Consider the following 25,676-nt stretch of genomic DNA (forward strand, 5'->3'; position numbering starts at 1 on the left):
TCTGTGCAAAGAGAGAGCAGCTGTGATTTTGCATGCTAATAGCGTCATCATTTCCTCATGCAAGAGTGCTGAGAGCCGATTGGAGCCATTGTCTTCTGGAGATCCAGCCGAGTCGCAGCCCGACGGAGAGTCGGTGCTGAAGAGTCATCACGGGGCTTTCGGAGCCTGTTGACCTCGTTAGACGCGCGAGAGCTGTGTAATGGCCACTCTGTCTCACTGCGCCGCAGTCGGCCGCAGAGTTGTGCGGCGGGTAATTGCGGTAATTATTTGGTGATGTCACCGTCATGTAGGACATCTAGAAGTGATCAGGGCTGTCAGAGGTGCACTTCACTAGAGTTCGCTCAAGTTGAGCTACTGTTGATGTACCACAGCTGTTAGCTCAGTCTATTTTTTCCCTGCCAGTGCCTTTTGCTCTTTCACGGTATCCATCAATCGTGATCTCTTTGAATATATCTCCCCTCTTTCTCTCTCTCTCTCTCTCTCTCTTTCCTCACATTTAATATGAAGAGAAAACACCTCCCTGTGTTAAGCCTCCATCAGCCAATTCATAATGCAAGCGTGAGAGTCAATCAGGTCTAATGGTGGCGTTCCACTGACTCAGCGTTTGGTTCGCCGGCATGCTTTATGCCTTCGCTTTGTTTATTGGCATTAAATGCAAGACTGGGATGGATCTCCGACAGCACACGCAAAATCCCATCACCCAAACAGGATAGTGAGGTTTTGTGATTCTAAATTGTGTCTGAGGTGGATGTTAAGGCTATGTTGGAAATGCCCGAGGGATTTTTCTTTTTTTTTTTTTGTCAGTGCTCGTCGTTGTGTGTTAAGGTCAGCCTGACAATTAAGATAATGTGTACATTGAGAGGGCATTTCCTCCAAATGTGTGACATTTGAAGGCTTGTGGAGACTATAGCATCCCTGTGGCTCGGATATAACAGCAGGATTTTTCATGATTTTTCTTGTAAATGGTTTGCTTGTTTGCATGCTTTGTGACTCACATAGAAGTGTTTTTGAAATTATGTACAGATTCAGATAGAACTTAAGAGCATTGCCTTTTTAAAGCATTAGATTGTGCAGTTGGTCAGGACTCGGTACAAGCCACAGTATGTTGGCTTGCTGTTATTGATGAAGACTATTGTGAGCATGTGATTAATACCTTTAGGAATCCACCCACACACTTACATCGCTCAAATTGTAGAGCGTGGCAGAACCAGCAGGGTAGTGTGAGCACAGTGAGAATACACGGTAATTGTTTTAGTCATTCTGCCACATTGTCGGGCCTGCAGACTTTTTTTGTTGTCATCCCAGAGCGGATTTAAAGCTAGTGTCTCACAAACTGTTTGTGTCGTTTGGCGAATCACTATGCCATGTGTCTAGAGTATTCCCTTGAAGAAAAGACAATGTGAACCATAAAAGAATTGGGTACAATACTAAGAAAAGCAGTGTTCCACCAGCGACAAAGGGTCAAGCCAAGTGTGTTGGGACTTGGCTGTAGATTACAGTTCTAGGGGAAAAAAAGGAAAAAAGGCTTGAAAAAAGTTGAACAGCCTCTATGCTGCTGTAAAGAGAATTGAGGTCAAACTGATCAAAAGCCAGAGTAACGGTTGTACAGTTACTTCTTCCAGGTAGAATTCGGAGTTAGTAGCATGTGCATAGTGAAAGTAATACACATACAGCACAATAATAAGTTCTTTTGAAAGTGAATGTGTGTTGTGTGGAAGAGTGAGTTTGAGAGACGAGGAGGGGAGGGGAGAAAGAGGTGGAGTTGGTATGACAGGAAAACTCATTCAGCTGTGAATTTGTTGCTGTAGCAAATACTGTGTGCCTTTTTTGTGTTTACTTTGTCTATAATAAAAGGAGTAGGTGTGAAAGTTGTACATGACTTTTGTCTTGCTGTGCAAGTGGAAATATATGGGCTCTCTAGTGTTTGGGAGAGTGTAGGGTTTTCCGAGTGTAGTCTTGTGTAGTCAGTCACTGCTATCGTTCTTGGTTGCACATGCTTATGTGTTCATGTTTACATGTTGGAGTTTGCATGTTTCTGTCTTTGTTTATGCGGTTGTGTGTGCTTGCATGTGTATGTGTGTTTGTGCGTGTGTGTGCGTGTGTTAGGGGAGAGTCGCACTGGTTCTGTCAGTCAGAGTTGTCATCCCCCAGGTGCAGTGGACCGCTCCGCTCCCTCCAGATGTCTGTGCTGTGATTAGATTTCTCATGTGTCAGACTTCCCTCTCTCTCCTTTGCACACACACACACACACACACTCACAAGTCACACACACAGACAGACGGCAGAGGAGCCGGTGTCGAGCTTTAATTGGAATACAGCGGCATAAGACTTGAAGCCTGTCTCAGGAGCAGATGAAGGGAATGACACACACACACACACACACACACACACACACACACACACACACACACACACACACACACTGGTAATGACACAGAAATATGAGCACGAGATTGTCACCATGTGTAATTACAACATACGTGGTGTAGCACTGAGACTATTCTGAAATAAAGATTAGTCTAGTTTGTTCACATTACATGTTCTCCCATACATGGCTTGTCTCCTCAGTTTGGTGCGGTAGCATGTGTTACAGTATGCGGGGTTTATTTGTCACTCGTCATTACGGAATCATGTGAGATGCCCAAAACAAGACGAATCCTTGGGATTTTCAACCAGGCCTCGTTATTGCTGCATTGTTCCCTGGAGCTTAAGACTTTGGCATGTTTACAGTTTGTTCAGAAACAGACTGCACGGTTTCATAAGAGTGCTCGTGCAGGACTTTTGTGCCCATCTTATCCAGAGAATGACCTCAGCAATATGACACTTATCAATACAGTAGAGGGAAGCAAAGGGACACATTTGTGGACAGTAGTTTAGCACAGTAAATGTAGATATTTAAAAAATATTTTTGTCATCAATCAACTTCTTCAGGGATAAATATTATTTCATATAATAAGTATCAGTGTACGTACAAGTATAAACATATCAAGGTTTCAGGTGTTTATTACGGCGTGGCTCTTTTGTTTATTCACATTTCATTTTTTTTTTTTGCGCTGCAGACCCTCAACATTTCATTGCAGCGATAGCTGTGTATTCAAGCACAGGCACCCTTAGAGTTGTTGAATGGAGGTGGCCTAAGCAGGAACAAGTAGAATAAGAGGGCAGTAAATTAGCACTGTGTGCCTACACTCTGCTGAGTCATACTGTTAGCAAAGGAAACAATGAGGGATAGCAACCAGCAGAGAGAAGGAGAGAGCGGGGGGAAAGAAAGAGGGCAAACAAAAAGTGAAAGAAATATGAAGGGAGAGAGAGAAAGATTGTGTGAGCGAGATTTGTGGCTTATTTTCCAGAAAGTGAAATAAACAAATAAATTGTACCGCATGAGATTGTGTCCAAAGGTTTTGGATCGACACCAAGGTAGTGTTTGCCGGAGTCGGCTAGAGTGTGCCAGAAAAGCTGAGAGATGTGTGGCGTTGCTACCTCTGCAGATGTTATTGTTACACCGAGCCAGCGCCATCCATGGCCTCTCTTTCAAGTCTCTGCTCCTCCTTTCTTTGTGTCTAACTTTCAAATCTACTGCTGGGGTTGAAGCGTAAAAAGTGTACGCAGTGGTTCACAGAGCAGTCAACTGAGGCAACAGATAAATTCTTCAAGTTATTAGACAGGTGTGTCTCTTTTTCTTCTAGGGCCCCTTGATGAAAGCAAATGTGATTTTCATATAATCATCTAGTGGGTAATGCAATTAGAATATTCTCTTGATGTTTTCTCGCACGTATGCTAATCGCAAAGCACCGTGTCCGGTGGGGGAACACATGGAAGACGAGGCGCTCCCAGGCCTGTTTTCCATGAATGCAAATGCACATTCCCAGAGACCGGAATTATCCATGATGGCCCTAAGTGTGAAAAAGACTGCACCCATGTTCTTTTCCCCTTTCTCTCTCTCTCTCTCTCTCTCTCTCTCTCTCTCTCCCTCCCTCTCCCACAGACACACCCATACACAGACCTCTCTCTATATATCTCGATTTCTCTCTCTCTCTCTCTCTCTCTCTCTCTCACACACACACACACACACACACACACACACACAAATGCAGAAACCCAGCCTGGAAAGGACTAATGAGCACACGGGACTGCATGAGTGTTCATCACAGTGCTGAATCTCTCTCCACTCTGCTTGAAGTTGTACTCCTAAAATATTCACCAAAATAACTTCTGCTGTAAACATTGGATGTCTCTTTTTTTATGAGATGGTAATTGGAGGGGCTCTAGCCTTTTACCACTGTAAATCTGTCGTCGTCCATGTTTTGCCAACCCCCAAGTCTGGTCACACACCATGTATTGCTGCCAAGGTGACTAAAACTCCTTGGTCCAGCGACTCGCCCAGCCCAGAAAATGTCAAGTTGTTCCCTTCAGTACTTGGGTGAGGAATTAGCTTACCCAAGTTTCTTTGTTACTTGGGCGAATTATTGCTAGCCCATTTCTTGTGTGGCTAAAGAATCTGGAGGCACATCGATCTGCAAGGGATGGAATGTGTTGGTGCCTGGGTGCTTTGGCTGTGACACTTCATGTTTACTCTGCCACGCCAAGCGGACGCATCCTCTGCCAGGGAACCCTGTGTCTGTGAGCTGTGAGTTTCGACCACAACCAGAAAGGGAGCCTTCAGGCTGTTGCTGCCTGTGCCGCCCAGTTGTTTTAAAGCCTTTGTGCAAATTCGTTTGAGTTTAAACGCAAACTCATTTTGCTTGCCAGGCTAATAAAATATTGTAGGATAGAATATTCTGTATAATGTATAAAATCAATATCAAATATGAAATGTATAGCTATCCCCACATGTACTGTATTTCCTTGGTTCTGTGGCAGTAAATGCAGTGTGTGGAGGCTCACTTGAATGAGCACGTCACAGTCAGCTCTCTGTTGTAGCGCTTTGGCTCGGGGTCCCCTGTGAACGCTAGAAGCCAGCATGTCATTGAGAAACACCAGGCCTGCAGCCACACAGCAGTGGATTGGGTTGCATCCCGCCTACACCCGTCACTGTCCTCACACCAACAAAGATGTTGTCACGCTCAATGAAGACCATGAGGGTGGATCTAACAGTCATTCTAATGGCCCTCAGATGACCCACCCCAGCAATATCAGCTACTGCAGGCCTCAGCCCGGCTGCCTACTGGATATGGACGCCTCTTCATAGCCATCGCTTTTTTTCTCTTGGTCAACATTAGACACAGCAGGAAAACTTTATGGTGCATCTGTTAGCATGTTATATTTGCTTAAATTGATTTTGCTCAGACGGAGGTTTAGAGTCAGATTAAAGTGTCTGTTTGGTAGTAGATATATTTCGGTTTGAGAGATTCAAAAGAGACCAGGGTTGTGGTCAGACTGCTTGTGTCTGTTGTGAAATGTCTCATGTGGTCTGTGTCTGTTTCATAGATTTACTCTCAAAGAGAAGTTTGTATTTATTTAGTCAAATACTAAATACAATAGCTACTGTATATACAGTATATCCATCTAAAATACGATCCATTGAATAATTGTAAAAATAGGAAACTCTATTACTTTCTTGTCTTCAGAATAATATTGTGGTTGTAACATGAATAATGAGATAGCAAATGTTTAATACCAAACACTTCAAAATCAGTGCTGATTTAGCTTTTTTTCCAGTGCTAATCTAAGTCACTGTTTTAGATTCATATTCTTTAGGCATATAAGACAAGCCATATGCACTTAGACCAATGAAATCTATCTGTGCATCTCACTTATGATCAGCCAGTCGTAAAACAGGCCTCAGTGCAGTATGATTATGTACAAGAACATGATACACACATCAAGTATGTCTTAAACATAGCAAGGTTCATGTTTTACAGTGAGAATGAGGGAAGCATGCTTAATTTTATGTATTATCGTGCCAGAGTATTTCCTAATTCCATTTGTGTGAAGTCATTGTAGAAAAGTACTGTAAATGCTTCACATTCTGTCATATTGTTAAGTTGGTCTCTTTATGATGACGTATCATGTATAACTAACAAATAACCCTGCTAAATTTGATATTAACAGCAGTTCTCTCTGTAAATAGCAGTTAACATAAAATAAATTACTCTGCTGATTGACAGTCCAGACTAGTGCAAACATTGGTCTGTATGGTCAGGTTGACACGCACAGTTGAACAGTGAATAGCAAATTGCAACATGCTCTTCTATTAATAATTATATTTTGTTAGAAAAAATGTCAGTCTTGGAGCTTATTGGAGCATTAGGGAGATTTCTCTAAGGGCTTCTTGTCACTCAAACAAGTTTGTAAGGCAAATATTTCCCCTCTATATCTTGTTGCACCTTCAAGATGCCAAGAAAACACAATATGTCTGCAAATAACACCTGAGGTATACAGTACATGAATTGTGGTGCTACATCGGGAATGTATAGTGTCTCAGTTTTCTTGTTCATGATCTGTTTGGGAAAACTAGGACCTTATCAAGTCTTTTGTATGGTGTCTGACAGACCTGCAGTACCAGGGCTGTCTACTGTTTAAGCAGTTTATTTTCTGAAAAGCTGAAATACCTTGCTAATGGTTTTCTATACAGTATTTCTCCTATCTTGGGATCTAGCTATCCACAAAAGTCTCTGAAGCTTTTCTCAAGCTGCTCACCAAAGTCTGAGAAAAGTCAGTGACAACCTCCAGGTCAGTCAGTATGGAATAATACATACAATTATCAGTCCCCCAAAGGTGTGGACAGGGGCCCGATCAATAGATATGTCTAAACCCTGCGCGCGAGGAGGTGTGGGTGGAGCAGTGACATTTCATCTGGCTGGGTGTCAGAGGATACGCTAACTCGTATCTGGCAATGCCTCAGCTGCTGGAGTTGGGCTGGGCAATGGGTCCCTGGCCATGCAAGCTCGACCCAGGCAAGGGCTGCAGACATCACAGCTGTCAAACATGGTTACCTCCACTGGTCCCTTCAGCTGTTATTTGATACTTACTTCTCCCTTCTCCCCCACAGAAACACACATACACATCCTGTTGACATCTCATTTCTACCCCCTGATAATTATAATACTGATTGGGTGTACAACTCTATAAACAGCAAATCCATTTGATTGTTTAATGTCAGATTTTCAATACTGTATGGTAGACTATTTAATATTTAGATAAAATGTTATAAGTTGAACCTTAAATGCACTTTACTTCAGATCTACCATAATCAGTAATCATTAAAAGCTAGCTTTGATAAAACAAAAAGCTCCCTTTGCGAACTAGATCTAAGAGGCTCCCACATAAGTTTTTTTTTTTTTTTTCAATGTAGAAACAACCACAAAGGAGAACTTTTGTTTGATCTGATTTAGCTGCTATGTTTCAAGCTAAAGTTTGAAGAGTTAGGAAGAAAGAAATGGACTATCTGGCTCTAGAATCATTGTTATGTTATCGCATCGACTGTGGTTGTTGGCTATGGTCTGTAGTGTAGCAGTAGTGCTAGCAGGCCTTGTCCAAAAAGCCCAAACTCTGTCATATGTGGTGCTATTCTATTGTTTGAATCACAATATACTAGGGTATTATGGTTAGTATAAATAAAATAAAAAATTCAAACCTGTTCTGTGTAACTGTGCTGGACTTATGCAGAGGGTTGTGAAGTGGGGTCCATTCCATATAAGTACATCTAAAGTGGTACGGACTGCCCTGTGTCTTCCACTCTCTAAACATGTCACAATGTTTGAGGTTCAAATGAAATCTGATCTGAAACTAGCGGCCATTCAACAATATGTTTATATGTTGGCTGGCATGTTTAGATGTTGAACGTTCATTAGTTGGCTTTAATCATGGTCTTCATCTGCTTGTGTAATGAGGGACCCACACTGAATGTGTAATCTGGAAAAAGCAGCTCCATAAATCTGATGCAATCATTTTAAACATCATTTAGGCGCAATGTCTTCCCACCTGACCAACTATGGCCCACATCAATTCATCCAGCCATGGTGGCTGTTGTTAGAGAATTGAAATGACATTTTCAAAGCCCATGTGTTTATGACTAGAGGGGAGCCGGCAACGAGGACTTGGTCTCAACATCATTTCCTCTGTCGTTTGGGCTCATTAGGGAGACCTTGCCCGCAGGACCCTTACAGGTTTCTCAAGTCATTTGTAGATGTGTTTTTCAGGGAGCAGAGACCCGAGCAGTCCCATGTCTCCCCAGACAAGCTTGGATCATTATCAGCACCAAGGCTGTAATACAGCATTTGTGTTGTCCTCTAATGGCCGATGTTTATTTCCAGACCATTGTCTCTGTGCCACCCAATTGACCTCTCATGAAGTGGAGAACTCGCTTTTAGTTCGCAAAAAAAATCACAAAAATATATCATTTTCAGCCTACTTTTGGGTGAGACTACATAATTCTACGTTTAGAATTTCCCTTTTTTTATATAAAAAAAATGGTTCTGCTCCTCCCTCTTCCCCTCTTTCACATTTTATATCTTTCTCTCTCTTCCTTTCTCTCCCTTTCTCCATTCTTGCAGCAGGCATATGTAATTCTGCAGAGACCTGTTATCTGTATGCAAATGTTGTTCTTTTCTATGGAAGCCTAGCTGGTTAACAATTCAGATCAGGTTTAGAGGCAGCAGAACCACAGAAGCACATTTCAAAGAGAGTGGGCTCTTAGGGAGGCAGTGTTGCTCTGTATCTATAGAACCTCTGTTCTTGTCCAGGAAGATGCTATCATAGTTAAGTATATAGGCTGCCATGACACCTTCAAATGTATGTATTATAACTAACGACATAAGGTCTCACCATCATCTTTTACTATAGCCAGATGTTATTATACCGTATCACCCCGGAGAGAAGAAACACTCTTTTCTGATTGCAGGTGGGGCGGCTATTCATTCTGAATAACGGGACACCTACTGTATGAAGTAGATCTGGTTAAAAAAAGTTCAACCACTGTTCTAAATCCATGCTTATGAATACTATGACAATAACTATAACAACCATAGTAGGACGACGATTGAGCCTGGGAGCACGCTTCTCAACAATGAAACTATAAACAAGCTAACTGTTCATGCTATCGCTGTTAGCCCCAAAGAAAGTTGTACAACAAACTGAACAAGTTAGCTTCTTATAAAATGGAAATGCTTAAAAACACTTTTTTAAGCATTTTTTTGCGTGCTATAAAGGCATGACTATGTGATACAGGTAGAACAGGGCACCTCAGCAGCCATTATCCTTTATATATGTACTCATGGTTATAATTATGACCTCTTAAATAGACTGACTACAATTATACATTGGAAATTTTAAAAAAATTTCAAATGCATATGGACAAGGTAATCCTAAGGTTTTCATTTGAAAGGGTTATGAATGAGAGCATCGAATCAAAATACTTTTTACATGGTCTTTTGTATCTAAACATCTGAATTTCAATAATGGTAACTAGTAAACTCACCACCTACCACCATGTTTATGTCTTCCAATCAAGCAAAAGTCTCAGGAATTAAGACTCTTATTGGAGTGGACTTGATATAGAGCTCTACAAGAGGATTTTCCTGGGGATCAAACCAATAAGGATTTCCTGGGGAGAGAACCATCCAGCGCTAGCTTGTTCACTCATAGATCCCAAAACGAAGCCTTTCCCTCAGTAATCCACCCTCTCAGCTTTCCCCTGTACATATATAGTAACTTGGCTTTCTAAGCTCTCACTCCCAGGTCTCTGCAGTCCTACTGTGCCACATGGTCAGTTCTCAGCTTCCATAACATCATTACATTTTCAACACATTAACATTTTCATCACCAAGATACACTTATCCAGCATGCATTTCCCATAATCACATTTTTGGTTTTGAGTGCCAACCCTATTCTTATGCCACAATAGGCTCGTTAATTTAGGTTGCTTGCACAGATATATACCAGGTCTACTCATCACTTCTGATATTCACACCAACTGCTTTCCCAACGTGTTGGAAGAATTCCATGTCTACCCACACTAACTTCACGCTTACTGCTCTGTTAGCTATTTTAGGATGCTTCCATGCTATTTTGGTGGGCTTCCGGTGTCTTGTGTTCAAGCATGGCTACGTACAGTATCCCACTCATCGCTCATGCAATCTCTGCCATACGCATCCCAGGACCATGGATAGCTACCAAACCCATGTGTTTATTATTAGCTGTCTAAACCAAGCATCAGGATGGAGAAACTAGTCATAGTGCCAAACAGTTAAGCAGGCAAGTTTTTTAAGTATACTATGGCAGTCACTGTCTACAATCAGCGTTTAGCTGCTCTTCAGGACAGAGACAGGACACAGACTGCTTAACACTGCTTTATTAAAACTCAACATCATATTTCAACTGTGTTTAGACATTTTTACCAGTATAGGTCATGTATTAAAAGTGTGTTGGCAGCCAAAGGATTGAATACCCCATAACCCTGTACATCCAGCCCTGCCACCTCGGCCCCCCTTCATTTCCCCCTAGACACAGGGCATTCATTTAACAAAGTCATCCGAGTGGAATAAGTGCAGAGCAAGTGTTTGCATTAGCTTTCATTAGTCTCTCTGTGTAGCTCAGCTGGGACAGAATACAATTAAGCCGTTACTGATTCAACCAAACACCGCCATGTCAGATACAGAATACGGTGAATGGCCCTGATAGGAGTGTGTAATGTATAATGCATTTTTGCCTGCGAGTCAGTCCTATGCCATGGGACTGCGGCAGATCTGTCATCTATCAGTGTGAAGCAGTAATGCTTTTTATGAAGACATGTTAGTATGAAGTAACTTTCCCAGATGTATTGGACCATGTGTTTGTAAGTCAGGCTCTTAACTGATTCAAGATGTAAGCTTGATACTTGTCAAAGGACAGCTCATGCATGCACCATATTAGCAAGTAGCAAGCTTTAATTTTGATAGAAACAGGAATGACAAATTATGTATATGAAAATCTCACACATTCTATACATTATATACAAAGTAATGCACCGTGGCATTAGGTACAATGCTGTGATTATGTAATAATGTATTGTATTATTAAAATGTACAGTTAACTTTGTAGGCCTGTCCATAGCAATGCCTCTAGCTATATTCTGTGGTGGATTCTTTGCTTTTTTCATGTAATAAACTAGACATTGTGTGTGTGTGTGTGTGTGTGTGTGTGTGTGTGTGTGAGTGAGTGTGAGAGAGAGAGAGAGAGAGAGAGAGAGAGAGAGAGAGAGAGAGAGAGAGAGAGAGAGAGAGAGTGTGTGTATATTATTTAGCAATATTTAAATTGGGTAAACTGATTGCTTTAAACATACAAATGAGAATTTTTGTTTTAGTTTATTTTATTTGCTATTAAGCATGCATGCTGCCTTCGTGGTCTGTGTGAGGAAGGAAAAGCAGAAGGAATAAAGGGAAATGGAGACACATAATTGGATGTATTTTGCCTTGGGCTGCAGTTTTCAAGATTTATGTGTTACGGAGCATTAAATCGGAGAGGGGATGTCAAGTTGAATGCACCAGGAATCAGAGGAGCTGCTGCGTTTTTACCAGCTAAACATAAAAAAAACAGTGTAAGAGAAGGGGGACTTGAATTGTTTCATTACCACCAGTCACCACAGGAGGCAGTCCTTGTTCACATGCCTGAATTCAGAGCCATTATCAATTGCTGCCTAATGGGCATCACTGGTTCTGGTTGAGTCGCTGGCCTTTTCCATTGTCTTTTTATTTCCTTTATTTTAGTGCATTTCCCCCCTTTCCTTTCACTTCCTTTTTTTTTACAAGAAGTAATAGACCTGGGAGGGAGCCTAACTTTGGGACAGATGAGTGCCGTCACAGTTGCAAGGTCCAGAGATCTAAATGATGTTTGAGCACAGCACTGGTGAAAAATGAGTCTGCCTCTGTTTGATCACAGTACATATTTTTAGGAACATGCACACACCCAGGGCCCATTTGTTTTTTGGGGGGTGGTGTGAAAGGGTACCAGACATCACAATAGATTAGTTTTAAGGACTTGGCTGGATTTGTTGCCATTCGCTGATGCCTAACCTTGAACAGAGGAGAGGCTACGGGGTCTTTGACAGTTGCCGTAGCTCTCTTTCTCTAGGTTATGTGCCCGTATACAGCAAGACTCAATCTGTGCTCCCAATTCAAACCATCACACCACACAAGAGATACATCCAGTGCATAAATGTAAGATTGGAAGTGTATGATTAGCAAAATGCATATTGCACCTGCGACTGACCCCCAGTTGCATGAGGGCCTTTTGTACCATTGCTTAATTTCCTGGAACAAACATTTAGAAATGTTACCTGCTGACCATTGGCTAACAAAAGAACAGTACCCACAGTAATAAGCCACACAACTATCCCAATGCCACCTGCTGATTCACAACGTGTCTTGTCTTCCCATTCACTGAAATGATCTCTCTCTGTAGCTAATACAAACATGTCTACCAATACATGGCTATCTAACTGTTTTTTATTCATCCTTTATCATTTTCTGTTGCTACTGTTGTACCCATAGAGACAGCGTTATACAAAAGACATTGTGTGTCAGTACATTCTTTGTATTTATCTGGATTTTTTACATGGTTTTTCAGAGTTGTGAATGTTGTCGCTGCTGGTAGCATAATTATTCCCCCCTTTCATTTTGTGCTTGTGAGACACTGCTGGGCTTTATTATTTGTTAGTGCAGATACTGGCAGATTTAAATGCCATGTTTTGCACTACACTCGTGGGAAGCCAAATTATAACTGAAGTTGCTTGATTCAGTGACAGCAAATGTGATATCTTGTTTTCCTGTGTGCCTCTCTCTGTGTATACATCTATTAATGCAGGTCAGTAAAGGTGCATTGTGGACTGTGCAAACTGCACCTGTTCGTCTGATGAATTTCTCATCAACTGTATGTGAAACTATATTTTGCTGGAATGCATACCGCATTGTTGATTGAAAAAGGAATGCGTAGTCAAGACAGGTGTATATCTGTAAACCTTGTGCGTAACTGTCAAGAAGTATGGAGAGGAACGGCATTTGAATGCAATGTCAAAGCATTCAGACATACTGCACGGTATACTGTACTGTACATGTCTGTTACCCACTTTGTTTGTTAGCTTTAACATTCAGAGTCTAGTGCTGCTTCTTATTCACAGAGAAATGAACACAGGGCACCTGTACCTCATACCACAGCCATACGACTCAGCATCACCATAGCAACTAGATACGCTTATTGCTAATGCCTTGGTTGTCCTTGGAGAGGGATTTGGTAGCATTGACAAAACCATGAATTCACCTGATAAACACAGCAAGCATAGCAAGTAAACTACTTGACTGCACTACTTTCTGCAGACAACATTTGTCAGTTGCTGGTTAAAGGGAATCCATTTTTTTCTTCCCTCTTGAGGGCATTGTATTTTCCACATTGAGTGCAGATAGTGTGTTGATTCCCACCTGCTCAGATAAATCTGCTCTCTCCTGTACTCAGCCACGGGCACCAGTGGCGGGCAGACTGGCATCTGATTGTTAATCATTTTCGAGGTCCGTGCCTGGCCTCTTTTTGATGTCCACTCCGTCCTGGCTCAGCTCGGCTAAATGGAATCAATTAAACACGTGCTTGTAGATTGCTGTCGCTTCTCAGGGATCTATCCGCCTTTGATGTAGAAACAAAAATAAATGAATTCAATTTAAATGAAAAACTCAATTAAAAAAGGTGCCAAGGCAGGGTTGTGTGCAGATCCAAAGCTGATGCCTGTCGCCCCCCTTTCTCTCTCATTGTGACATGTATGGTAGAATTAGTGTAACACATGACGGCATGTCACAGGTTTTGTGTTTTGGTTTGATAAAATTGAGTGTGCTTCAGTTAAAACGTATGCAATATAGAATAGTTACCCTGTGCCTTGATGTCCAAAGTGAAAAAAACATCCTACTGAGACACAGTTTATTCCCAAGAAGCAATGGTTTAGGACTGGCTAGGCATATCAAAGGATGACCATCAAGAGACTGAGCATTCATTTGACTAAATCAGTGATTTTCCTCTGATGTCTTTAGGGAGAATTGATTTGTTGTCTTGCTAATTGGGCTACACCGAGTTTGAAAAGCCGTAGGATGAAACTGCAATGATGACTTACAATTAAGCTGAGCAGTGGCGGGTGAGCCCCATGTTGGTTGGCTTTTTAATCTCCTAAAACAGAATATTACACCTTTGGGAATGTATTATGAAGAAATTCTGTCAACTAGTGGAAGCTCAGAAAAGTATCAGCAAATACCAGACTTGTTGTTGTGTTTTAAATGCATTTTGAGACATTTTTTTTCTGCTCAAGAAAGGATTCCCCTCAAGTGTACTGTTACCAGCAGGCCATTGCAAATGAGTCCTCAACCTCTGTTAATGATGTCATTAGGCTCTATTTGTTTTGTCAAGGGAGGTCAGACCAATTGTGAGTACTTTGCTACAAACAACTATTAAATGTTGGTTACCTCTGGAGGACATAAAAAGTATCATCACTGTTAATGAACTGTAGAAGCTGTTGGTCAGTAACCAGGGATTCAAAGTCAGAGATGCAATTTGTGGAGATTTGTTTTAGTACTGTGTTTCTTTTGTGATTGTTTGAAAAAAACACCTCTTCCCTTGAACAAGGCCTGTTTGGAAGAAGAGTGGTAAACAGTTGTGAAATATGCAATGTGCAATAACAAATGTATGCAAATGTAAAGCATATTGACATTATACAATGTTAGAAAGTATGCTGCTAGAACTACTTTGTCAGTTTGTGTTTTACTGATTGGTTATAAATTTAGCTTTGACTTATATTTACACTGCAGCTTTTAACATTTTCAATGACAATCCTTTGTAAAGGGTCAAGCTTTAAGTTTTATTTTGGAGACGGTTTTATGCAGAGTGGGTTTCTTTCACCCTGAGTGTGAGATGTTTTCCCGCATATTCAGTCTGTTCCTCTTTTTATGTCTTTCAGGTTTTTTGAGCACAGGAGACCAAGCTGCGAAGGGGAATTATGGCCTTTTGGATCAAATCCAAGCGCTGCGCTGGACCAGTGAAAACATTGCTTTTTTTGGGGGTGACCCTTTGCGCATTACTGTATTTGGATCAGGGGCTGGCGCTTCATGCGTCAACCTGCTGACTCTATCCCATTATTCTGAAGGGAACCGTTGGAGCAATTCAACCAAAGGTATAATGCAGAGGCTGCAACTTTTCACAAATTTGGGCGTTTGCATGCCAGTGCTTGTTACAGATTGATGCCTGGTGCACAGAAATAACGTTTCTTAAATGCCAGGGACAGACTTTGTGCATAATGTGTTTTTGTGTGTTTCTGACCTGCTTGCATGCATAATTAGCTGTTTTGCATTTTGCCCAACCCATTCGGTTTAAATTTATTTAAAACATTCAAATATGTTTGCATAGGAGATGTCAGACTCACACATTCAATGTCCTGTGGGATGTTTTCATGTGTCCTTTTATCACATTTATATTATGTTATTGAAATCTGTTTATGTCTAACATTTTGTTAAAAAGTTAAAGGAGTTTTGGAAATATATACATGTAGCAATTTGTCAAATTTAGAATCTGCAATTAAATCAGCATGAAATTGATATTTATGCAGCGCTGAATGTGGATGATACTATCAAACCCCAAGTACAACAATGCAAAGAATCTAATTTGTTATTAGGTTGTCCTGATCCACAATGTCAATACAGAATGAACAGCTGGGCTAGCTTGGAACAGACAGAAATTTGTTAAACATATTCTGACTTCATAACCTATGCAATTAATTTATACATAAATGTTGTTCCCAGTGGACATTATGCCTACCTAGAGGGACGATATAGAGCATTAAGAAAATGAAACAACATGGCATGAGGTTAAGAAAGACAGGACATTTCTATTGGTGATTTACAGTCAATCTTCTGTGATTAGACCTGAAGTTTGCATGCAAGAATTCTACTAAGGCTGCATGCTACAGTGTCTACTCTGTTTAATATTAAATCAAATTAGTTAGCTAGTTTTTGATTTAGTTTGATTGTTGTATGGCTTGTGTAGTTAAGTTTGGTCAAGCAATGGGCAAAGGATCTTGCAGTCACAAACGGAAGCAGATTTTAGCACACATAAAATGGATGTACTGTATGCATTACAGTGGCTTCAATGCCTAACATCCTACAGGTTGTCATAGCAACATGGATTAGTTCACCTTAGCCCTCTCTTCATCTCCATCGTCTGCATGTCTTTGCATGGTGTCTGCTTAACCTCAGTGGAATATTGTGTCTGTATTTGTCATATCTATTGATCTATTGCCCCAGACACACTGAGGGAGTCCTATGTAAAATGAATGATAGGGGCACTGCTTGGACCTCCATACCCAATGTTCTTACAGTTTGAAAAGGATGTGCTAAAACAAGACTAACATAAGTACCAAGGTCTAAAATAGGCAAACATTTGATGCAGCTATAAAAACTGAAAGTGGTCTTAAATCCTACAGGTAATTTTCTTCTGGAGCTAAATTGGTTGTCTCATCTCTTTAAAAGTATTTTACATGATTGACTGTCGTCTGAGGTATTTTGATCCATAAATGGAAGCAGGGAACTGTTTTGAACAAACCTCAGAGCTGCACAACAAAGAAAACAAACCAGAGTGACATTCCCTAAATTGCTAATGATATTTTCGGTGCTCAGAAAGACACATTACCTGAGGGAGTTGTTCCTTTTTGACTGAGAAAAAACATATGACAGTCCCTTCTCATCCCGTCTATAATTCGAACAACAGGAGATGTATTCACTGCGATTAAAAATGGCATCAGCTCTTCCATTTAAATAGCCCTTTTTTCTCTCCGCAGGACTTTTTCAGAGAGCTATAGCACAGAGCGGTTCAGCCCTGTCCAGCTGGGCGGTGAGCTTCCAGCCTGCTAAATATGCCCGTATGCTGGCCAAGAAGGTGGGCTGCAACCTGAAGGACACTGTGGACTTGGTCGAGTGCTTGCAGAGGAAGCACTATAAAGAACTAGTGGACCAAGACATTCAGCCTGCGCGCTACCACATAGCATTTGGACCTGTTATCGATGGGGACGTCATTCCAGATGATCCACAGATCCTTATGGAGCAGGGCGAGTTCCTCAACTACGACATCATGCTGGGGGTCAACCAAGGGGAAGGTCTGAAGTTTGTGGAGCTCATCGTGGACAATGAGAACGGCGTGCAGGCGAACGACTTTGACTACGCCGTTTCCAGTTTCGTCGATGACCTCTACGGTTATCCCGAGGGCAAGGACATCCTGCGAGAGACGATTAAGTTCATGTACACGGACTGGGCAGACAGACACAACCCGGAAACGCGGAGAAAGACATTACTTGCGTTGTTCACCGACCACCAGTGGGTGGCCCCAGCTGTGGCCACGGCCGATCTCCACTCAAGTTTCGGGTCTCCCACCTACTTCTACGCCTTCTACCATCACTGCCAGACGGAGCAGGTGCCGCCCTGGGCAGACGCGGCCCACGGCGATGAAATCCCGTACGTGTTCGGCCTGCCCATGATTGGACCAACTGAGCTCTTCCCGTGCAACTTCTCAAAGAACGACGTTATGCTGAGTGCTGTGGTAATGACGTATTGGACAAACTTTGCTAAAACCGGGTGAGTGTGTTGTTAACTGTTTTAGCCATCACTGTTGTTGTAGACGTGTACCTGTTGCCAGGAAGCACTCTGAAATGCGTTTTGAGCAAATTAAAAGCATTACTGCATGTAGCGTTTATTACAGCATAAAAACAGATTCATGTTTGTATCACCTGTTGTTGGCTTTGACATAAGTGGGAGGCTAATTCTCTAAAGGCTGCAAATTTGGCTCAGTCCTGTCAGGCGTGTAATGTCCTACACCTAAAATAATAACTGCACCCACTCAGAGAAATCACTGGTGTGTCTCTGGGTGCTTAAGCCTGCCGGAACTATTCCCTAGAAATTGCTACTGCCTTCATCTGACTTTGGGGTAGTTTGTGTTCATTTGCCAATTTCCTGCCAATTCGTTTAACATTAAGGTTTGAAAAAACTTAAAGAAGCATTATGAAGTTTTGCTCTAAAAGCCAGCTACCCATCTAAAAATCATACAAGCTTGCAAACATCACCCACAGTCCAGTTGGCGACGATGGAAGCTTTCTAACATGTTAAAGGGTGTCTTTTACCAATATTGTTGCTGATGTCATGCTGGCAATGCTTTAATTGCACCATTATGCTTAGTAAGGTGTTAAAAGTAGACACACTCAAAGCTGTTTTAACTTTCACCTGAGCAAGTGAGCTGGTGATGAGAGGAGTTCCTCTGAAACGTCTGATGGGGATTATAATGATTTGAAACCATGACAGGAAATCAATTTGTATAAGGTTCAAACATGACATCTCTTCACTCAGAGACAAGTTAATTAAGCAGTGTGAGTTGTCAGCAGCCTGTAATATTCGCTGGAAGAATATTAAGAGTTTTACTGTTTTGCCTCAAGGCATGTGTTCCTGCTACTAATTATATTATTTTCTGGAAATGATGGAGGACAATTGCTCCTTTCTACTGTAATATGTGCCCACTGGGACCACCCAGCACTGTAATGACATGCATACACAAATGTCAATTACAAGTTCATACCGAGAACATGGGAGATTTATGCTCTCATTGTGATGGTGAGGTCATTTAGAATACGCTCAGCCTCCGTGCCACTAGAACATCAATCAATCACCCGGCAAGCTTTTTCTATACGAGTATATATAATCTTGCAGCCGTTTGCTCATACACAACATTCTGTTTACTTTCCAGAGACCCCAACCAGCCCGTTCCCCAAGACACCAAGTTCATCCACACCAAACCCAACCGCTTTGAGGAGGTGGCCTGGTCACGGTACAACCAGAAGGACCAGCTCTACCTCCACATCGGCCTGAAGCCCCGGGTCAAGGAGCACTACCGGGCCAATAAGGTCAACCTGTGGCTGGAGCTGGTTCCCCACCTACACAGTCTGAACGAGGTCACGCAGATCATCTCCACCACCACCAAGGTCCCGCCGCCGGAGGTCACTCCGCGCACGCCAAAGAAGATCCCCGTCAACACCAAGCGGCCCAACCCCACGCCGTTCCCCACCGAGAGTCAGGACAGCCAGCCCTTCCAGGTGGACCAGCGCGACTACTCCACGGAGCTGAGCGTGACCATCGCGGTGGGCGCCTCGCTGCTCTTCCTCAACATCCTGGCCTTCGCCGCGCTCTACTACAAGAAGGACAAGCGGCGGCACGACGTGCACCGGCGCTGCAGCCCGCAGCGCAACACGGCCAACGACCTGGCGCACACGCAGGAGGAGGAGATCATGTCGCTGCAGATGAAGCACACGGACCTGGACCACGAGTGTGACGCCATGCATCCGCACGAGGTGGTTCTGAGAACTGCCTGCCCGCCCGACTACACGCTAGCCATGCGACGGTCGCCAGACGACATACCGCTCATGACGCCAAACACCATCACCATGATCCCTAACACCATGCCAGGGCTCACTTCCCTCCACTCCTTCAACACCTTCTCGAGCGGACAGAACAACACGCTGCCTCACCCCCATCCACACTCACACTCCACGACCAGGGTATAGCCTGTGGGACCCTGCAAGCTAAACACACACAGACACATGTACACACACACACACACACACACACACACACACACACACACACACACACATAAACACACACACAAACACACAGATCCACACAAATAAATACAGGAGCCAACACACTGAGTGAAGAAAGAGAGCTGTGGAATATTTCCACTCCTGTGAATATGACTCATAGGAATTATAGGGATTTTTCTGGGACAGATAGTACCATTTTATATTAAAAGGAAAGAAACTTTAAAGAGAAACGTGGAAGAATATTTCAGTTAAAAAATGGAAAACAAATAAAGATATTCATAATTTTTTTTTTTTTTTTAAGTACTCAACATTGTGACTATGCCAGACTCCTTTTCTGGCAAGAGATGTTACCCTCGGATTACAATTCAGCAATCCAAGGAAGAGGACAAAAGGAAGTGTGGGAGGCCCTTTGTAAATGAAAGAAAATATTGTTTTCCTGAGGCATCGCACTCTAGATTACACTCTCAAGAGAAGAGAGGAGATGCTGCTTACCCAATTCAGGCATGTGTAACCCTGCAGGAAACAGACAAGGCATTGTAAGATATGGAATAAGGACCATAAAAGGTGGGAAAAGGGAAAGAGCTCTTCAGGAATATGCACAATGGAGACATTCATGGCAATGTCTTGGATACCTTTCATCAATTTATTTTTGGGGAACAGATTTATTGTATAGAACCTATTTACATATCTAGATATGTACACAAAGCACCAATGCTGTTTAAGCCCTCCTAGGGCAGCGATATTCAAAATCTGCCAGCGGAACTTATGGGGGGAGTCATATTCTTTCTGGCAGATGCAGCTTCATCACACAAGTGCTGTCTATACCAAGAACTGGCAGACAAAAGGGAACCTGGATATTTTTAGCACGATGCGCATGACAATTTATCTGCTTGGTGGCTGTTCTGCTGATTAAGTCATAATTAAAAAAAAATAATAATTTTCATCCCCATTGGATTTGTTTTGAAGAAATACTGTTCTGATTGGCTCACAAACCCACAGAATTCTGACACAGGAAAATAAACTCGGGTCAGGATTGTTTAGGGGTGGGGACTGGGAGGGGGGGACATGCTAAATAGAGTGCATACACCATAGCTTGAGTGAACATGGTTATAAGGACTAGTTTTGTACAATGTGTGTTGGTAAAACTTTTTAATAGTGGTGAATCACTTGCTGTTTGAGCTCCCAAAGGTTGGGATTTTCATTGTACTCTTTTCGTTCCACACATAATTCTTTAAAAACATATCATTATTTTATTTTTCATCTCTTGCTAATAGTCAAAGACCACTTTACATTAAATAAGTAATTACCTGCACATTTTTGTTTCTGGCAGTTATTTTCTTTTTAAATTCTCATTATTGTTATTTTTGTTCAACACACCATGGATGCCCAGGACCATAAAAGAGTGAGTGTTTTGCAGGGAATGGTATACTTTGTGTTGTTGTGAGTTTGATTTGCTGTATGGACCTTTTTTTTTGTTTGTTTGTTACTTTCCCTTGTTATTCCTTCACAGAGTACATTCCATAGTGACATTTAAAGTTTAATGCTTATAAATGTGTGATTGAGGCAAGGCTGGGGCTCTGCTGACGCTGTGCATTAGAGTGTCCTCTCATCGCGCCGTGCCTGAAACACGGAGCAGGTGGAGACCTGGCAGTGAAGGGACCAGGGGCCCTGGAACCTCCCCGCGCCAGCGGCCTTCTCCTAATGAGCAGAGCAGCAGATCTGGAGCCGTTGCTTCAATGCTAAAGTTAAGACATGGACACACACACACACACACACACATAAAAAAAGACAAAGTATGGTCTCTTCTCAGTAAATGCCATTTGCCAATGTTTGTTCTGAGTTTTTTTTTGTTTTCATCAAAACGACCCTGTGGACTTTTTGTGTATGAGATTTCACATTGGGCCTCTGCTAGGTCTATCATGTAATTTATGCCTTATGGCATGTTGCTACACAACCCCACAACTACCTGTTGGTGAATTTGACCATCAGCTCCACTCAGTAGCCCCAAGAAGCTGGTACAGGATATTTCAGTTGCATGAAAATCGAAAGAATTTAGACCAGACGACATTGTACTCTATCTACTGTTTCATTATATTGGCTCTACAAATCCCTTTTATTTCCATAATGGTCTTAGTTAGTCAGAACGCTACCCGCTACCTGATTATCATTCGAGAGATACTTTTTTTTTTTACTCCATTTCCACACAAAAAGTGCTTACTTTAAATGTTATGTTTTGATGAAATCATCACTGTCAAATATCCATCATATGTGGCATCTGCCCTCAATGTTATTAGTGCACTGGAAGTACACAAGTCTAATGTTGATCAAGGTGGCAACACAATCAAGTGCCAACATTAAATGACAAATGTAACTGAAACAAATCTAGGCTCTCCCAGTCAAGTACTGTAGCTCATTTGTGGCTTTGTGGTTAAAGATGGAAGGCAGAGGACAGAAGGGACGAATTATGCAGCTTTTCCTGCAGCACCAGATGACCTGTGACACACTGCTGGTCCCAAACAAGATGTTCGTGAGCCGAACAAGCTCTCCTCTGATCCCCCTTCCGCTCCATCACATCGCAGGAGGATTGTAAACAGTCCAAGATGAGCGCACCTGCACTCACGCCCTGCCCACATGCGATAATTACTTTCATACTTAGAGCTCAACCCCCCAACGCACTCATACAAACACACACACACACACACACACACACACTGCCCACCTCTGAAACACATACACCCCCCTACACAGAGACACAAAAAGGAACACGCCGTCTCATTGCGGCCTCCAAACCTAATCAACGCAGTTATGAATATGAGTCCCTTCTCCATGGTCCCCTCAGTCTAAACACAACTAGCTTTTGAACAATGTTAAAATGTAATGAGCCATTCACAGAGATGGTGTGATGGTGGTGGTGATGGTGAAGAGGGGGACTTTGAGGATTCATCTTTTCATTTGCATGTAAGGCTGAGGTGATAGCTGGGCCACATCTGCGACTTGAGTGACTCCCGAGTCTCATTCCTCCCTGGTAGACACGTGCAGAAGGGATACGATTTTGAATGAATGAATGTAATGCAACGAGTGCCATTTTTCTAAGACACCAAACAGCCATCTCTCTGTTTGTTTTCTACTCTTATGACCTTCATATGCTAATCGTTCTGTCAAAAAAAATTGTTGTGTGAAAATGGGCACCGTGTCAGAGGCAGTTGTAATATAGATTATTTGTCATTTGTCTTTTTTTCTGGTTAAATAGTGATTACTCTTCTGGAGCACAATAAATGATTTTATTAAGCTGAAATAATATCACTGTAGCTCTTTATTGTCCTTCTCTTGATTGAATACACATCTAATCTGATAATGAGGATGCTCACAGCTAACAGCACGTGTGAATTGAGTTTGCCCATGTTTGATTTAGTTATTGCTGCTCTGTCTCTCTCAGTTGTTGTGCAGTCACAGGGGGAGTTTATCAAATCTTTTTTTAAAGAAGTGTTTGGACAATGGACTTTGGACAACCCACTGTACATTAATTTTAAACCAGTAAGGGCGGGATGCTATTTGTATTCCACACATCACATTTGAAGTGGTAGATTAGTTATAGTCAAATATATTGTGCCATCTTAAAAAGTCAAATTTAGCAAAACTTTACTAATGAAAGTTATATTGCTCTTATTGTTTCGATTTGTTTAAGAACATTACATTGTTCTACAACACTAGAAATAGGGATGCGCAATATTATCTGCACGACACTGGTATCAGCAGCTTAAGAAAGGTATTGTCAGCACACATGACCGTGTATACAGATATTACTGGCGTATGAATCGGCAAGACTGTTTGCAGCACAACCTATTTGGGTTTCAGAGAGTCATACAAATCTATTCAAATAGGATAAATCTACACATTTAGTTGTTATACTGTATATTTTAGTGAATGTCCTTTTCTCTTAATGTTTACATTTAGGCTGGAATGAATGAGAGCGAATGTTTTATGCCCATACTGTATGCAAGAACTGATGGCCATCACAGTAAGAGTGATTGATGTATTCTTGTACATTGTGTTCCCTTGAAGGGAATTGAAAAATATTTGTATATACAGTATTGGTCAAATGTATTCGGAAAGATCAGCATATCGAATATTGGCAGATATCCATTATCGTGCACCCCTAGCTAAAATAAGATTGGCAATTCTGATTACTGGAGATACATAGATATTGTATTATGAAAAGTGGAGGCCATTTCAACACTAACCTTTCAGAAGGCGGAAAACTGTGAGGCTGGGCAGTATGGTTTCCTGAAATCCCATCAGACAGATGTACAGTATGTTATGTCTAGCAGTTACTTATGTGCTCATCACATCTGTGAAATGGTACACAACACAATTGTATTAGGTGACATGACATGTTTCGTATTGTGTGAAATGTCTGAATCAGATCACTGTCAGTGCTGAGAAGGAAAAATGTGCAGTCTCATGGAAGGTCTCTGCAGAAATGAGTTAGAGAAAGACAAAAAGAGCGAATCTGTCGACTGATTTATTTCCCTATCCATTTTTTATCAGTACATAATAATGATTTTCTGCAAAAAATGTAGAGATCATCTGATTTCTGAGCCCAATGACAGCAGCCAAGCTTACCTGTCTGTGAGCATCACACTATTCATGTAGACCTCTCATTACCCAATATAGAAAATGTAATTATGGAATGCAAAAAATCTCTCTGAAGATTAAAGTAAATCTCTCTGAATATTTTCACATTACCAATGTGTCTGCACAGCAGTGATACCTCATCTGCCCCTTTTGTTTAGAGTATCTTTTCCCTCAACATCTTGTGTTTCTATCTAACAGATGAGATGGCATTTCCCAAATTGGTAAACAACTTCAGCTGTTAATTTCAGGAGTTTAAGACTCATTGAGCAATCAATAACAAATGACTATTAAGACCTGACATTTACATGCTGGCGTGGGGTTTTGACGCTGTGACAGAGGATGGGAGTAACTATGCAGCTGTTTACTCCGCACATTTCTGACCAAGGACACCCCTGTAGAAAAAGGAGTTCAAATCTCGTTTGATAATGTCTTGCCATTTCCCATTATGGTGCTTTTGGAACATCAAACACTTTTTTTTTTGCCTGTGATAAGCATGCTTTCATTTACCAGCACTGTTTGATCTCCTGCTTATCCCTGGGCCATTTTTGCAAGGATTTTACAGCTAGAGATAATTGCTATGTATTTAAGCAATGTTTTATAAATAGACATGTTGAATAACTTTGTTCCACCTAGTGCAGTGTCATATTGTGAATCTGACTAAACATCTTGTCAGAACTGCAATGCTTTGAAACTGGCGAGAAGAAAAAGAATGAAAGGCTGACCTACAGTACGCCATCTCTTACATGTTTCATGTTTAAAGACTCTAGGATCTGAGCATTACATTGAAATATCAACTGTTAATACTAATATTTTCAGACAAAACTGTACAAAACAATATTGTCTTCACTGTAGAATTGTAATACTGGAGGTCAGTACTATACCAGTGACCACACACCCTTAATTGAGCCTCTTTGGCTAGCTTTTTAAAAAGGGGTCATTTACATCATTTGTGAATTCTCCTCTATACCCACAGCATACAAGCAGAATCTACAGGACGAGTCATTTCCTTTGTAAATGTACAGTTAGACCTCTGCCTTTCAGTAACTCTCTTTGTTGCATTGGACTCCATGACATCCATGGCTTTCTTGAGCATTTTAACATCTTTAATAAATTATATTCTATTTTTAACTTGTTTGGACTGCTGTACTCTTGTATTCTGACCAAGAAACAACATTTTATCTCCTCAGTGACAAGGATGTGATATAAAGAAGGATATAATTTTTTTGTCAATATGCCCACAGGTTAACTTATCCCCTTTGAACAGCCACTTATCGATATACTAACATTCTCTGAGGTGAATGCTAGTCTTCTGCATTGCCTATGGGTTTCTCACTTCAACAGAGTCGAGGGGAGCTGCTTTTACTTTCTCACTGGCCTCTGACTCACATTCACATTGATGGAGGCCATGCCAGGCCATGTGGAATCTTCTGCATGGATGGCTAATTCATCACAACTTGCTCAA

General features: G+C 41.6%; 1 protein-coding gene across 1 annotated transcript in view; it reads left to right on the forward strand.

The window, feature by feature from the left end:
* The window catches only part of nlgn1 (neuroligin 1), a 149,522-nt gene extending 129,925 nt beyond the window's left edge, over window positions 1-19,597 (forward strand). The window contains exons 5-7 of the mRNA XM_062555984.1: window positions 14,906-15,118; window positions 16,778-17,567; window positions 18,727-19,597. Of these exons, the coding sequence (XP_062411968.1) occupies window positions 14,906-15,118; window positions 16,778-17,567; window positions 18,727-19,540 (1,817 nt within the window). The 3' untranslated portion in view covers window positions 19,541-19,597. The remainder of the gene's footprint in view (window positions 1-14,905; window positions 15,119-16,777; window positions 17,568-18,726) is intronic.
* The last annotated feature ends 6,079 nt before the right edge of the window (window positions 19,598-25,676 follow it).

This window comes from Sardina pilchardus, chromosome 15 (assembly GCF_963854185.1).
Source record: "Sardina pilchardus chromosome 15, fSarPil1.1, whole genome shotgun sequence".
NCBI classification, from domain to species: domain Eukaryota; kingdom Metazoa; phylum Chordata; class Actinopteri; order Clupeiformes; family Clupeidae; genus Sardina; species Sardina pilchardus.